Here is a 17,170-nt window from a genome sequence, read left to right on the forward strand (position 1 = left end):
GCTATCACACAAGCAACTTTCAAGTGAATGAACAAACCTCCACACACACACATATTCCACAAGCATTTATTTAAATAATGGACACAGAAACATGGTGCTGCTGTTTCCCGTGCATCAGAATGTGCCCGCGTATACATCACTGGCCAGAGTTACATATCCCAGAATCCCTCAGGGTCTGGAGTCGAGGAGCTTCAGAGAGATAACCAACTCCGCATTCGCTTCATTTCATACTTCAGTAACTTCCACCAAAAGCTCACGGAAGACAAATGGAAATCTTCTCCGTTGTAAACACAATATCTTTTCTGACTCAACAGGAACAACAAACTGCCACGCGGATTTGAAATTATTGGTCTCCACTTAGCTTCCAATTAAAAGACTTACCATGAATGCCAGCGGTCACATGTTGTCGGTATAATTATCCAGCTCCGTTAATAATTGCCACTTTCAATAACAGGGCCAAAGCAGCACAAATCCATCTCCCAGTCTGACGCTGTTCTTCCCCGTCCAGCCCAACATGGTGACCCTGTGTGCACCAACTGTAACCGCGTTTTAAGAAAGTATTTTATGATCATAAGTTCCTTTTAACTGAAATTGCAATCATTATTTGCACTGGAATTGCATTTTTATGTTGTCTTCTCATCTTTTTGTTTATTTTAATGCAAGTTTATTTCTTTTCCCTGTTCCCATATTTTGCTCATTTCCAGGTTTACACTTGTATTTTGTGTTTCTACTAGAACATGTTTTCATGCTGTTCACAAACGCATTATGTTTCTCATACTGTCTGAATAAACCTGTATTCACCATCTGTCTGAAACGCTCCGTTGTAGCGCCTGCCTCTTTAAGCTCAGTCTGCTCTGATTGGTTTGTGAGAAAGTAGTTCTCAAGGAGAAGAGGAGCCATTGTTGAATATTAAGTCTTCTGATCTAGGCAGCCCATAATGTCAGTAGATGTTTGAGCACAAGCACTGAATAAGTGAGTGTTTGCCTCTGTGTATGTGCTGTGGGCTATAAATACACTTTGTGCTAAGCTAACTGGCTGCTGCTAGCTTCATATTTAACATACACACATAAGTGTGGAATCCATTTTCTCAAAGCAAATAAGTGTTCTTCCTTTAACCAGCTCATTCTGCTGAAATATCCTTTTTTTTTTATGCGCAACATTTCCTTTCCACTTAACAAGCTACAGCTTCAATTTGGGAAATAGCTTATTGATCGCCTGAATAAAGGGATCACTGGTTTCAGTTGTGACTGCGGCCATATTGTTCCAGCACAGCTCCTCACTGTATATTGTGTTGCCTTGGAACTGAAGAGGAGAAACACAGCTGCTGAACCCGCCTCCTCTTTGAATCTGCACTGAATCGATCTCATTGATTTTTCTCCTTCCTGGTTACTGTTAGTACTCGTGTCCTGTACATGCAGCATTTTATTCTGAAATTCCCTGGGTGATTTGTGTGCATGTGTACCCTAAAAGCAGCACAGTTGTGTGTGTGACGGTGGACATGCCTTAACGCCGTGCTGCTGTGCTGCTGTGTGCAGAGCTGGATGCGGAGGAATGGTGTAAGCTGCTGTGCGTGGAGTGCCTGGGCAGCCGTCTCAACGACATCAGCCTGGGAGAGCCAGACCTGTTAGCAGCGGGGGTGCAGCGGGAGCAGAACGGTGAGTGCCCAATTAGTCCCTGCTAACACAGACAGCCATTCAGGGTCAATCTCTCGCCACCGAGCAGTTAGCGGTGCAGCCGGGCCCGCAAGTGTTAATGCAAGTCCTCAGAGAGGGAGAGGAGCAGAACATCCACTGTCCAATTAGGCCTAGCTAATAAGGGCCATTTTTTTTGTCAATATGTGATCTCAAGTCCCCTGTTACAGTCTTTAGTTAAATTAGCACATGTTGGTTCAACTTTAGAAGAACATTTGGATGTGTGTGTGTTGAAAGAAACCCGTGTGTGTGTGAGTCGGAGCACAGGTCACAGGCTGTGGTCGGGGCTCTGTTCCAGCCCTAATGAGAAGTGCTGTGCATCACTGGCTTCCCTCATAATGAAGCTTGTCACAGAGATGGATGAGATTATGGCTCCGAAAGCCATGTGAAGTAAATGTGCTTCCCCACATATTCCACTCACAGGAAATGGAAATGGAAAAGAGAGGAGACAACAGGGCGATGCTATCACACTGCAGCTCATTCTTTGTGTAATTTGTAAACTCGCAGAGGAAATTGAAAAGGCAACAGGCAAAGAAGAGAAGTTTAAAGTTGTAAAAAGGGCGAGTAATTGAAAAGAATCAGCCGTCATTTCTGCACATCTCATTTCACTCCAGCCGTGAAGTGAAATTGTATTCTTCAACATAACGTGGCCTCATTTTTTTTTTTTTAAAGATATCAATAAAAGTTTTTGACTCAACCGACTGAACTGTAACATCACAGCTCCTCCTTCTGTCGCGGCAGAAGTTTGCTGCTCATACTAAAGTTGCAGCGGTGTTATAACCGGAGCTTCTCTGCAAACATGTTTCAATTAGCAGCCGCCCCGAACGGCAGGGGCCGATAATTAGATCAGAGTTCATTTTCACTGTCCCTAAAAATATGCCACACTATGACATCGCCATTTTCTATCCACTGCAGACACGTGGCTTATTTTTGAATCATTCAGCATAATTAGTGAGAACTAATTTAGATCATGGAGGACTCGCTCCCTCTCTGTCTCTCTCTGCCTCAGAGGGTTTAATGTGCTCGGGCAGATGTGGCTCCTTGATCCCAGAGCAGCTCTCTGGATGTGTAGTTAGAGCCACTGCAGGTGGAACATTTAGAATACCTTTCTGAAGGCTTGATGTTCTCTACTTTAGTCGGGGTAAATTCATTTAGTGTATAAAGTGCTTTTTGTAGGCCGACACCGGACGTTTAGCATTTAACTGGTTGCCTCTGCAAAAAGCCAAAGAGATGTTTCCCTTGTTCTGTAAAATAAGTTTTGTGGCAAACAAAAGTTTATGATACTCACAGCAAGATAATCTTCACAAATAATTTTAGGATTTTGAATCGGTAAAAGTAAAACGCTAAATGAACTACAACAAGTTCACACGACTTTAACGTCGCCACCACGAAGCTAAAGGCGGCTAACACTCGGAGTGCTAACGTTTAGCCACTTGTTAGCAACCGCTTTTTTTAAGACGCAATTCAAAACAAACTAACATCACTCGACATCGTCACAGAGCAGAGAGTGAAGAATAATCTTCATTACGATCCTCACTGACTGCTTGTGTATTTAGTCGTGCACATACACTAATGTCGATGAAGCCACGAGACGTTTACCTAATTAGGATTATGTGAATCTTCCCAGAACGTTTCAACGTGTACCTCATGCCCACCCCAAACTTGGACATCTACGGGGAGTGCACCATGCAGATCACCCATGAAAACATCTACCTGTGGGACATCCACAACGCTCGCCTCAAGCTCGTCATGTGGCCCCTCAGCTCCCTGCGCAGATACGGACGAGACTCCACCTGGTTCACTTTTGAGTCTGGAAGGTGAGCATGCGCGAAGATAAGTGCTTGTGTTGTGACTGAAACATTAGCGACGGGAGGGGAAAACAACTTGGAAATGTCATAGAAACTTTAAAAAAGCAACTTTGGATTTGGATCCCTGGAAACACATTTGCCGCAGAGCCTTTCAGGCATTGATGTGACAGGTGCCTCTGTGTTTCTTTGTGTACTATTATCTACTCACGCATGTGTGTGTGTTTGACTTCAGTGGGATGTTATATCAATGCGCCTCTCTGTAAGTGCACATTCAACCATGCATTTGTGTAAATCAGCAATCCAAGAGTGAGCACGATCAAAGCGTGTGCACTTCTCTCTGTCTCTGTGTGTGTGTTCCTGGCGCAGGATGTGTGACACAGGAGAGGGTTTGTTCACGTTCCAGACGCGGGAGGGGGAAATGATCTACCAGCGGGTCCACTCGGCCACGCTGGCCATTGCCCAGCAGCATGAGAGGATGATGGAGGAGATGGAGAAGAGCTCCCAGGTACAGATTTACATGTTTGCTTGTTTATCTGATTCACCCACAGCAGCTCACAATGAGGTCGTCAGTTTAATTCTAGCGCTGCCGATGGTGCAAACACCTGATGATGAGCGTTAGTGTCACAACACCATTGTTCCAGGAATAACTATTATATATATATGAGTCCAGGTTTAAGGCCTTTAGCTGATTGTTCCATGTACAAGGTGCACCGTAAGAGACATGCTTCTAGTTCAGCTCTGATTAATGTGGAGCAACAACCCATTATGTGAGCGAGACAAAGATTACAAAGATTATGTAAGAATGCATATAGCGTGAGTCACATTCATAAAGCTAATGCATCCTGCTGCATCCGATGCTGGAGAACCACTGAGCGAGAATCATTTGCACAAAGACTGCATCTGTACTAATAAAAAAGAAAAGATGTGTTTTTAGTGTAAAAAAAGATTCCTTCTCTGTCTGTTTGATTTAGGCTGATCAAAATAGCATGTCATTGAGGCCGTTCACAGAAGTATTTTTAGAAACCAATGAACACAAAGGCTATGAATCATGATTTACACACACACACACACACACACACACACACACACACACACACACACACACACACACACACACACACACACACACACTTCTCTCAAGGTATTGCTGCCCGGTCTTGGTCCAGGACGCCCCGCGGTCTTGGCCTCCGCTCCCTCCTTCCATCACAACACACGTCCGTCCCTTCCTTCCTCCCTCCCTCCTTCCTTCCGTCCTCCCTCCCCCTCCTCCCCGCTATCATCTGTATTCTTTATTTATGTAGGCCTGCCTAGTGTTTGATGAGCCTTGACCATATGGCCATGCTCTTGGACCCCACCATTGGGGAACATTTCCAAACGCAGCATTTAGCTTCTATAGCTCCATAAATCACACAAAACTGAACCGAAAAGACTGAGAAAATACATATTTACTCTGTACTGGGACGGTTTATTAGAGCCACTGGGGGTAAAAAACTAAATAAATAACATAATATAATCTCTGAGATTAAAATCACAAATTTACAAGAAAGAAAAAGGCAATTTGCCAAGTACTATGATGATAAAATCATTTTTATTTTGTTATTACATTTGTGACTTTAATCTCTGAATTTTTCCTCCCAAAATGATGACGGCATAATCTTACATAATACATAATATAGACATATTTCATATATTTACAGCCTTTAGTTTCACACTGCAGATAAAAGTCTAACACATGTAGTGCCACAACGTCATCATGATCCCAAACGAAGCCTCACAGGGAAACTATGAACGCTCTTCGTCTGCTGACAGACTCAGAGTCTCCTGTTGTGAGAGACTGTAAGATTTCTGTGTTTCAGATCCACCCCAGAGAGACGCTCACCAAGTCCATCTCCCTGCCACGCAGCGCCTACTGGCAGCACATCACGCGGCAGAACAGCGTGGGAGATCTCTACAGTTACCAAGGTAGTGAAGTTAATGTTGTGTCTTTACCTGCGTGTCAGGATCAATGTGTGAAGCCCTTTGGATGAGGATGAAGGGGGTGGGGGGGGGGAGCCGGAGGAATGTTGTGCTGCGACCAGAGCTCCGAGTTCTGAACTCTACATCTACAAATGAACCTTCCAACTATATTCATACAACAACGACATGGAAACCTCTGAACTCCAAATGAATTGTGTTTATATTTGAAGTTGAGACTCATCCCATAATAGTCCGGAACATTTCACTACTGCTGGTCCTGTCTGTGCTGGTCCTGTCTTCTGGTCCTGTCTGCTGGTCCTGTCTGCTGGTCCTGTCTGCTGGTCCTGTCTGTTGGTCCTGTCTGCTGGTCCTGTCTGTTGGTCCTGTCTGCTGGTCCTGTCTGTTGGTCCTGTCTGCTGGTCCTGTCTGTTGGTCCTGTCTGCTGGTCCTGTCTGCTGGTCCTGTCTGTTGGTCCTGTCTGCTGGTCCTGTCTGTTGGTCCTGTCTGCTTGTCCTGTCTGTTGGTCCTGTCTGTTTCTCCCAAAATGCATCTACTGCAGGAGATACACTGAGTGTGGAGAAGAACCTCATACAGCCACACTTCAAACCCAACTGTTCTTTTACAATTCATCCCACTCCATCTCGCTCCATCCCGCTCCACCTCAATCCATCTCGCTCCATTCTGCTCCACCTCAATCCATCTCGCTCCATCCCGCTCCACCTCAATCCATCTCGCTCCATCCCGCTCCACCTCAATCCATCCCGCTCCACCCTGTTTCCGCCCTTGGAGGCTGAAATGTGTCATGGAGGGTGTGTGTGTGTGTGTGTGTGTGTGTGTGTGTGTGTGTGTGTGTCTGTGTCTGTGTCTGTGTGTGTCTGTGTGTGTGTGTGTCTGTGTGTGTGTGTGTCTGTGTGTGTGTGTCTGTGTGTGTGTCTGTGTCTGTGTGTCTGTGTGTTGACGTCTGGATGTGGACCAGAGGCAGAAAGGTGATTAGTGAGCTGATGTGATTACTCTGTCCTGGCATTAGTTGATTAGCAGACTTATCTGAGGATTATGAGCCTTTAGCTTTCAGTGCAAAACAGAAAGCCGGGCAAAGATGAAAGTTGCTCTGACGTCATCTTCTTTTGAAAACCTAAGGCTGGATTATTTTTTTAATTATCATTTAATTGTGGCCTGATAAGCTTAAAAGCAAAATATGTCTTCTATTCCAGTATGAACATGGGAAGCTCCCACCTCGGCACCGTTCTTTATAAACTCTTCCTCTCCAAACTTTCTCTCTCATCCATCACCCTGGCGTCTCCGCCGCTCCTCCCACACTTTCTCCTGTCCGATTCAGAACAAGCCGCTGCACCTTCTCCCGCTCATACACATGCAGCGCTACCTTTACCGCCCCCTCCTTTCTTCCCATGAATAAATTGAATGCCTCAGTGTGTTCGAGGACGTGGCGAAAGGTCTCGTCAGACAAGGAGGACGACAAGGTGATTCTGGGGAGCGACGGGAGTTTAACTCCTGTTGTTGTGACACAGGACTGTGAGACGCTCGCACACGTCGGCTGCTGCTGTTAACATGGCTGTGGGCCAGGCTGTGATGAGGAGAGCCACACAGAGTGATTGCATTGATTCTTCATTGGCAGAAGGTCTCTACCTCCCTGGAGCTTTCTCACATCCTCTGTGCTCTCTGAGCTTAACCCTGAAGCACCAACACAAAATAATAAAGTGTGACGTAAACAAATATTATTCCACATAAATTGTACAGATTATTTTCTGTGATATTAATAAGATTTGACATTTAAATTGAGTTAATTTGCCAACACAAGAAAATAATAATATAGTCAGGAAGAGGCAGAAAACTTATAGCGTTATAGTGAACACCAGATTATTATACAGAAAATCATATGACATAATAATAACGTGGTTATACACCCATGTCCCAATGCAATTCTGATTTCTTATTGTCCATCTGCTCTATTTCCACCTTTAATCAACAGTCACACAGATTTGATTTAGGCTCAGTTTCAACTTACTTTTTACATTTTTGTGGAAATCTGAGTTAAAATACAAACCCCGCTGTTTCAGCTGTTTGATAGATTTAACTACATTGTTCAAATATTATGTCAAACATGTTGTTTTGTATATTTTGTGGGCGGTTAAACTGAACTGAAGCAGTAGACTTCAGGCTGTAGCGTCTCCATCACGTATAGAGAGAAGGTGAAGCGGAAACTTTACCAATAAAACTAAATTAAAGTAAACAAACACCAAACACATGAAATCTGCATTTTACCTTCTCAGCCTGGAACGTACCACCTGTCAGCACAGGGGGGTGAAACCATTATAAAATATAATCTACTGCACAACTTAACTCCCTTCTGAGAGGATGTAAGGAGACAAACCTGTCTGCACTTTCCTTGATTGAGCTTCTGTCGCCGAACAGAGAAAAAACATTATTCACAACTTTATCAAATAAACTGAAACATTGGACTGAAATTAATAATTAAGCTGAAACTCTGTTAATGTTGGGAAACGGGAAGGAAGGCAACCTTTTCACACCGCCACTAAACACACACAACATGTATTTGTATTAAATATACACACCCTTACTCTTTAGACACATGTTTAATATAAGCAGTGAGTATTTTCTTCAATAGCAACAATGATTTGTGTTCGAACAGAGATAAGAAATGGTGCGTTCGGAGCGTGGAGGCTGGCTCTGCTGCTTGGCTGTATCACTGCGCGCGTGATGAATATCCAATCAGCACAGTCAATTTGCTGAGTCATGCTCGGGTTGCTTTCAAATACCCTGCGGGTTCAGGGGTAATTAAGGAACAGTTCCCTGTCCCGCTGAGGTTTATCCACCTATTTGTTTATTGCTTTGCCTCAGTTCACGGCGACTTGGCAGTGAGGTACAGTACTGTGACTCCTTTATATTAATTTACTTCACATCTGCTTTTGCATTTGTCTGGAAATGTGTCAAACAGACATCCCAGAAGTCTTGTTTGGCATAAATGAAAGTAATAATTATCATTTTTTTTTTAACAAACACAGAATGTCCCTGCAGAATTCACCTTTTCCAGTGAAAACAAAGATGGATGTTTTAATCTCCAGAAACGATTCGCTAAGACAACGCATGTGCGTTCTGCTGCGGTCCACCTCTCCTCGTGTTAATCACTCTCGTGCACGTCAGTGATACTTCTGTGTTCTCCCAGTTTGCTGATGCAAAGAAATAAGTGCACTTTAAAGTTGTGGAGTTGAAAAAGCAAGGCGCCACGCCTGTCGGAAATGGTTCAATTACCAACTTTAATATTGGAATGGAAAAGGCACAAGGATGCTTCTATTTCTTCTTCCCATTTTTATGTAATCTTTTGCCATTTCACACACACTCTCACTCTCTTTCATTGCGCCCTGCAGTTTAGTGCCGTAGCATTAGCAATTCTAATGGGATGGAGCTGCTCTTAGTTTGATCGGCTGGGAGTGATACGAGAGGATTTTACAGAGAGGGAGCAAGTATCAAAGGCACAGGGACAAGACGATAGGAGGACAGATGATAACACTTTCTTATCTGCAACAGGCGACCGGGAATAGAGTAGATGTAGATGCCAAGAAGTGACTCCCATGAACAATTCATCGCTGAGTGCAACTCTTTCTTTCTTGATAATGGAAGGATTCGTTCCAGACTTCCCGTGAACGCTCAATTTAGAAAAACACATCTCTGTGCAATAAAACACATCTTTTGTAGCGTCCATGTTGTTTCCACATTACGAGTCAGAAGAAAAACTTCCAAACTCGGGAAATGAGAGCGTCCGAGGAGCACCTGAATGCACCGTCGGCCATGGCGCTCTGAGAGTCACTCTAGGTTGAAAGTGAAATTAAATGACCCAATCTTTACGCTGCATTGGATTAATGTTTGAAAGCACACTGGTTTAGATGTGAGGCGTCGGGCCGGGGTGGGGATACTCACTAGCCCCCGGCTGAGCGCCGCTACGTTGGAGTTTATCCCGGTGGACGAGAGGGTCGCCTCCCTACGCCTTCGGGTTATGGGGGGAAAACTCTGACTGTTGTTTGTGCCTATGCCCCAAACCGCAGTTCTGAATATTCGGCCTTCTTGGAGACCCTGAATGGAGCCCTGCAGGGGGCTCCAGTAGGGGACTCCGTAGTCTTGCTGGGAGACTTCAACGCACACGTGGGAAACGATGGAGACACCTGGAGAGGCGTGATTGGGAGGAAGGGCCTCCCTGATCTAAACCCGAACGGTCGTTTGTTGTTGGACTTCTGTGCTAGTCATGGAATGGCCATAACAAACACCATGTTCGAACATAAGGATGCTCATAAGTGCACGTGGTACCAGAGCACCCTAGGCCAAAGGTCAATGAACGATTTCGTAATCGTATCATCTGATCTGAGGCTGCATGTTTTGGACACTCGGGTGAAGAGAGGGGCGGAGCTGTCGACTGATCACCATCTGGTGGTGAGTTGGATCAAGGGGTGGGGGAAGACTCTGGACAGACCTGGTAAACCCAAACGGGTAGTGCGGGTAAACTGGGAACGTCTGGAGGAAGCCCCTGTCCTGGGGATCTTTAACTCACACCTCCGGCGGAGCTTTTCAGCTATCCCTGTGGAGGTTGGGGGCATTGAACCTGAGTGGGCGATGTTCAAAACCTCTATTGCTGAAGCTGCGGTGATGAGCTGTGGTCTCAAGGTCTTAGGTGCCTCAAGGGGCGGTAACCCTCGAACACCGTGGTGGACCCCGGTGGTCAGGGAAGCCGTCCGACTGAAGGAGTCCTTCCGGGTATGTTATCCGGGAGGACTCCGGAAACAGTTGCAGGGTATCGAAGGACTCGAAGGGCGGCAGCTTCTGTCGTGTCAGAGGCAAAGCAGCGGGTGTGGGAGAAGTTCGGAGAAGCTATGGAGAAGGACTTTCGGTCGGCACCAAGGTGCTTCTGGAAAACCATCTGGCACCTCAGGAGGGGGAAGCGAGGAACCATCCAAGCTGTGTACAGCAAGGGTGGGACCCTGCTGACTACAACTGAGAAGGTTATCGGCCGCTGGAAGGAGCACTTTGAGGAACTCCTGAATCCGACTAACACGCCCTCTATGGTTGAGGCAGAGCTGGAAGCTGATGGGGATCATCGTCAATTTACCTGATGGAAGTCACTGAGGTAGTCAAACAACTCCACAGTGGTAAAGCCGCAGGGGTTGATGAGATCCATCCAGAAATGCTGAAGGCTTTGGGTGTTGAGGGGCTGTCTTGGTTGACACGCCTCGTCAACATTGCGTGGAAGTCTGGGACAGTGCCTAGGGGTTGGCAGACCGGGGTGGTGGTTCCCCTATTTAAAAAGGGGGACCAGAGAGTGTGTGCCAACTACAGGGGTATCGCACTTCTCAGCCTCCCTGGTAAAGTCTACTCCAAGGTACTGGAAAGGAGGGTTCGGCCGGTAGTCGAACCTCTGATTGAAGAGGAACAATGCGGATTCCGTCCTGGTCGTGGAACAACAGACCAACTCTTTACTCTTGCAAGGATCCTGGAGGGGGCCTGGGAGTACGCCCATCCGGTCTACATGTGTTTTGTGGATCTGGAGAAGGCGTATGACCGGGTCCCCCGGGTGATACTGTGGGAGGTGCTGTGGGAGTATGGGGTGAGGGGGTCACTTTTGAGGGCCATCCAATCCCTGTACGCCCAAAGCGAGAGTTGTGTCCGGATACTCGGCAGTAAGTCGGACTCGTTTCCCGTGAATGTTGGCCTCCGACAGGGCTGCGCTTTATCACCAATCCTGTTCGTGATTTTCATGGATAGGATATCGAGGCGTAGTCGTGGAGGAGAGGGGTTGCAGTTCGGTGACCTGAGGATCTCATCGCTGCTCTTTGCAGATGATGTGGTCCTTATGGCATCATCGGTCTGTGACCTTCAACAGTCACTGGATCGGTTCGCAGCCGAGTGTGCAGCGGTTGGGATGAGGATCAGCACCTCCAAATCTGAGGCCATGGCTCTCAGCAGGAAACCGGTGGATTGCCTACTCCGGAAAGGGAATGAGCCATTAGCCCAAGTGAAGGAGTTCAAGTACCTTGGGGTCTTGTTCGCGAGTGAGGGGACAATGGAGCGAGAGATTGGCCGGAGAATCGGAGCAGCGGGGGCGGTATTACAGTCACTTTACCGCACCGTTGTGACGAAAAGAGAGCTGAGCCAGAAGGCAAAGCTCTCAATATACCGGTCGATCTTCGTTCCTACCCTCACCTATGGTCATGAAGGCTGGGTCATGACCGAAAGAACGAGATCACGGGTACAAGCGGCCGAAATTGGGTTTTCTCAGACGGGTGGCTGGCGTCTCCCTTAGAGATAGGGTGAGAAGCTCAGCCATCCGTGAGAGACTCGGAGTAGAGCCGCTGCTCCTTTACGTTGAAAGGAGCCAGTTGAGGTGGTTCGGGCATCTAGTAAGGATGCCACCTGGGCGCCTCCCTAGGGAGGTGTTCCAGGCACGTCCAGCTGGGAGGAGACCCCGGGGAAGACCCAGGACTCGGTGGAGAGATTATATCTCCTCACTGGCCTGGGAACGCCTCAGGATCCCCCAGTCGGAGCTGGAGGATGTGGCCCAGAGAAGGGAAGATTGGGGTTCCTTACTGGAGCTGCAGCCCCCGCGACCCGATCCCGGATAAGCGGTAGACGATGGATGGATGGATGGTTTAGATGTCAGCAGTCTTACATAATCCAGAGTCGGTGAAACACACAGTTCTTTCTGTGGTTACCGCTGTTACTAGGATGCCATCTGGGTTATCACACTGAAGAAGGACGGTGCAGACAGGTGTGTGTGTGTGTACAAGCATGCATGAATAGCTGCTTGTGTGTCCACCATTGTATGTGATGGTGTGTGTGTGTGTGAGTGCCCTCCCTACCTGTCCTATCTGCTCCGGCCCAGCAGCTGCCACCCCAGGCCAGATAGGATGACATGACCTTCCCTGGAAATGAAAAGGCACTGACAAATCAGTGTCTGCTTCTCATCGGGAGAGTCGGAGGGCCGCTGACACCGTCTCCTCTCTCTTGTTTTTATTACCTTTTGTTTTTCTATCTACATTTGTGTCTCCCGTACGAAAGTGTGGCTCTCGTCGGGGGGGTCTGGCATCGCACTACAAACCCCGCTGCTTATGATGGGGGGTGGGGGGGGGGGGATGAGCTGCTTCGCCCGCTCTGTCTGCACTGCTCTCCGCCTTTACTGCACAAATTGGCCTTGGTGGAGGAGAGGGATTGTCTTTGTAAAGATGTGAAAAGGATATGCCTGGTTGCGCACCAGTCGTTTCAGCAATCTATTAAGTACAATGTGTAGAGGAGAGAAAGTGTTTCCTTTCTTTAATCTGCAGGGTGTTTTTTTCTAGAACATGGACTGAGCTTCATTTAAAACCTTAAGCCGGAGCCTTATCTCATTTCTCTTTATTCCAGGAAGTGGTGGAAGGGACAGACTGGCAGCTAGAGGTGTGTGTGTGCGTGTGTATGACTCACCTGTTATGGCTGCTACAGGTCTCCTCACACCCACACCAGCTCCTCTGAGCTTACTCCTGCAAGACGTTCCCTTAACTCACACAGGGGAAAAAAAGATTCAGTGTTTTTCCACCTCCTTGTCTTCCTCATTTCTCCTCACACACACATATTTCTCTGAGAGTCTGCGTGGCTCTGACAGGCTTCACACAGCCACTTGACATTGATTGCCAGGCTGACTGGGTCATGTTTTATATTCTGCGTCGGGGCGAGTTGGCAGCGTGTCTCACGGTCTGAGCCCGACTCCCTTTGGTTGCAGCGTGACTGGAGCTGCAGGCTACAAGCAGAACAAGCTGTGTGTGTATGTGTATATGCTATATTATGAATTACAGCTGCAATGGTTTGTCGACTCATCTGTTAGTCGATCGACAGAAAAACAATCTCCAACTATTTCGATAATCAATTGATCGTTACATCTTTAATGCAAATATATCTTTAAATGCTGTTTCCAGCCTCTGAAATCTGGAGATTTGCTGCTTTTCTGTTTATTATCATTTTAAAGTGACACAACAAGACATTTAGAGACGTCATGTTGGACTTTGAGAAGCTGTAATGGACATTTTTCTGATATTCTATCAAGAACATAATGTGCAGATGAATCGATAACGCAGTTTGTTTGTGTGTGTGTTTGCCTCATCATGAGTGATTTGCTCGGTTTAAAATAATATTAGTTAATAAGCACTTCAGCAGCACCAGCAGAAGAGAAAATGATCTCTTTGTCGATATTGTGAATGTGGCCGTGGAAGAAGAATGGTTACAGTAAACAAAGTCACATTTTAATTTGTTAATCAAATTTCAATTAATTGGAAGTGTAGCGACGTGCAGCAGCTTCTCAGCTGTATCCGTGCGCACTATATAAGCTATAGGTGAGAGTTGATAACAGTGTTGTGTTGTGTGCCTCCTGAAATATTAATCACTGGCCACTTCCTCCTTGTTCTGTGCATGATCAGCAGCCTGCCAGCCACTTTATCCTGCACCTCCCTCGTCGTGCACGTCTCCAAACAGCATCTTAATATATTATTAATGCTCTCACAGTTGCACAGAACGGCCCTCCACCCACGAGTATCCATTACTCCCTCTCAGTACAGTTAACCAATATGAACTGCAGAACAAATTGATGCAATTAATTTAAATGAAGGTGGAGAGGGAGACAGCGGGGACAGAGGGGAGACAGCAGACAGTCCAGAAAAAGACGAGACAGTGTTCATCACTCTGAAATTAAGTTCTTTATGCATCACTGTTGCACAACTTATACTTTGGGTTTATATGTTTGTGTTATGTGAGAATCACCTACATCACAGGGCTTTTAGATTATTTTCTTCATAAAGATGTCAGCATGGCTGAGCAACAGTTGTGCCATAAACATATCGTCTCAGAAAGCAGGACGTTGTTTTGATTATCTGGTTTCATTCGGCTACAAAGAAGTTCTCCATTGACTCTTTCTCCACTTCTCTCCCCGGCAGGAAGCGGCCTGACAATGACTTTTATCCCTCGAGCACAGACGTTCCCCAGCTTTCTGTCTGAAGAGCAGGAGGAGAACCAGCAGCAGGAAGAGGCGCCATCGCCCTCTAGTGGCCGGGAATCCAGTTGCAGCCTGAGACCCCTTCAATGACAGAGAATTGCTCCACCAAAACTGGACACTTTACCCACCACTGTAGAGAGGATGTAGGAATATGTATAGTGACATGTGTAATATATAATTTCCTGGTGAAACAATAGTGTCAACTGTAGAGCAAGTGGCACTGAAAAGGATCCTGAAGAGCACCTAGCTTCAAAGATTGCACCAAAAATCCTGTCGTTTTTTTAAGTGTTTTATGTTGTCGTTGTGCTGCTGAAGCCAGCAGGCCCCCCTGTGTTGAATCACCGCATCACACCTCACAGGAAGTCACACAGACCGCCTGTAAAACAAGGTTAAAAAAAGACTCTGACAATGTGCTGCCTCTGCAACCGTGCAAAGAGAAACTCCACCGTTTCTGACACATAATCCCAAACTTACTCTGCTCCCCCCTCCAGAATGTGATCAATGCCTTACACAAAAACATCTTGACTTGTTGGTGGCAGTGATGAATCAGCTGAGGCCCTTAATCGGTTGCAACCAGCGAAGGGAAAAAGTCATTCAGAAATGCAATTCAACGATAAAGGAGTGGAGGCGCTTCTAAAATGCTAGAACTTCCTCATAGTACTTTAAACTGCCAGCGCTACTTTACACGAGCAGAGACATTACATCGTGATCGCTGTTCCGGCCTCATGCACAGCGTCTGATAACTGGTGCATCGTGGGACGCAGATGTGGAGTGCGGTGACAAAACCTCATGGTCATTTTTGACTTGCTGGTGTGTTATGTTCATACATTACAAGAAAAATAATATTAGCATCAATGTTTCTCTCAGTAAAAAACACAAAAACAGGCAAAAGTCATTAAAGGAATAGTTTATAATAATTTCTTGTCGAACGTTAGAAGAGAAGATCGGCCGCTCTAATGTTTGTACGTTGAATATAAAGCTACAGCTGGTTAGCTTAGCTTAGCATAAAGACTGGACCAGACTGGCTCTGCCTACTTGTACCTGTGAAACCACAACGTATGTTTTACAGTTTGATTTTGAAACTAAAGAGATATAATGTGTAATTCAGTGTTTCCAGTCTTTGTTGATTGTAGCTTTACTTTCAAACATGAGAGGAATCAATCTTCTCATCTAACTCAAAAACAAAATTGTCCAAAGATTGAGTTCCCCCTCCATTAGCAACAGCATAGAAACTAGAAGCACTGGATTATTTTCAGTGAGTCCTTCCTGGAGCTCTCTGCGTCGTCCTCCTCCTCGAGTAGAAGTGCCTTCCGACACAGACGGCAGAGTGAGACCGAACCGGAGCGTCGTCTCTGGGCTTTAAGTTTACCGAAGGTGCCGAGTTCAGCTCCGTACCTTCAACACATTTATTAAAAGTCTTACGTTTCTCTGCAGCTGTGAAACAAACATGTCACACCTGAAACACCTAGCAAACCAGAGCGCACACGTTCATCCCGTTTTATGTTTGTGGTGAAAGTGGTTGTGCTTTTTGTTCCATGTTCAGTTCAAGAAAGGATTAAATATTATTCAATGACAATCAGTTTGAGGCAGCACAGCAGCTCTTTAATCACTTATTTTAATGTAAATCATTCTGTGTTGAAGTTTTGCAGTCAGTCACTTTATTTTGTATATTGCATTTAAAAGAACTTCATATTAAGTTGTGCCTCAAACAAAAAGGCTCATCCATCGTCTGCATCACAGAGTCCGTAGTCAGTGTGTAGACGGACCGTTCTGCCCTAGTTGTCCTGAGTCTTAGCTCGAGTGTAGGTTAATAAGTGTATGTATAATAGTGCCACTACATCTGGAGCATGAGAGCAGAAGTAACGGAGAAAGTTCTAGTTGACTGTGTTTGTCATTTGCAAAGTTTAGTTTGTTGTTCTGTTGTTTGTAGGTGCGACGAGGTTTCTGTCACTACAGTAAAAGATTGTGTTTGTGTTCCTCACGTTTTGTCTTCTGTCAGATTATATGTTATAGCACTTTGAATACATCGAGTGTAGGACTACAGTTTTCACTAAATGTACATATGTAATGTTTTTGATGATAAATAAATTGAATGTTCTATCATGTATGAGCATATTTATTTATTTACGCTAGCAGGAATGTGGTGTGCAAGGTTGTTCGACATTTTGGGAAAAGGTTTCATCACTTTCTTACTGAACTCTAAAAATACAATAGAATCTGTAAACCCGGGACGCGTCAGTGTCAGAGGTGTTCACCCAAATGCAATTTATCTTTTTGTTAGTTTAAATATACCAACTAATACTTACTCACCTTCACGAGTTTTACTTCCCCAGTCGTTCTCTGCATGTTCACTCTTTATAATGTTTGAGTCAAAGAGGAAACTGTCCATTTATTTATTATCTTCTTTTAGCGACATTCGAACTCGACGGGAATCGAACCAGAAAAATAAAAGTTGCTCTAAGAAATACGGAAGTTTGTGATTCGATGGAGATGATGTGTTTAAATCTTTACACTGACGTGCAGTTTATTAGCTCACATCAACACTCAACGTGTTAAGTGTTGAGCTTCAGCTGTAAACCTCGGACAAAGCGTAGCTAGCCTGTTAGCCATCGCTTCATGTTTACTGTACACACACGTGAGCATCAAGCTTCTCATCAAACTCTCATCAACAAAGA

The 17,170-nt window shown here is 45.6% G+C and overlaps 1 protein-coding gene across 1 annotated transcript in view; it reads left to right on the forward strand.

Annotated features, from left to right (window-relative positions):
- The window catches only part of dok6 (docking protein 6), a 48,041-nt gene extending 31,439 nt beyond the window's left edge, over positions 1-16,602 (forward strand). Inside the window, exons 4-8 of the mRNA XM_029458139.1 lie at positions 1,536-1,655; positions 3,319-3,508; positions 3,866-4,004; positions 5,356-5,461; positions 14,437-16,602. Of these exons, the coding sequence (XP_029313999.1) occupies positions 1,536-1,655; positions 3,319-3,508; positions 3,866-4,004; positions 5,356-5,461; positions 14,437-14,585 (704 nt within the window). The 3' untranslated portion in view covers positions 14,586-16,602. The remainder of the gene's footprint in view (positions 1-1,535; positions 1,656-3,318; positions 3,509-3,865; positions 4,005-5,355; positions 5,462-14,436) is intronic.
- The last annotated feature ends 568 nt before the right edge of the window (positions 16,603-17,170 follow it).

This window comes from Cottoperca gobio, chromosome 20 (genome assembly GCF_900634415.1).
Source record: "Cottoperca gobio chromosome 20, fCotGob3.1, whole genome shotgun sequence".
Classification (NCBI taxonomy): Eukaryota; Metazoa; Chordata; class Actinopteri; order Perciformes; family Bovichtidae; genus Cottoperca; species Cottoperca gobio.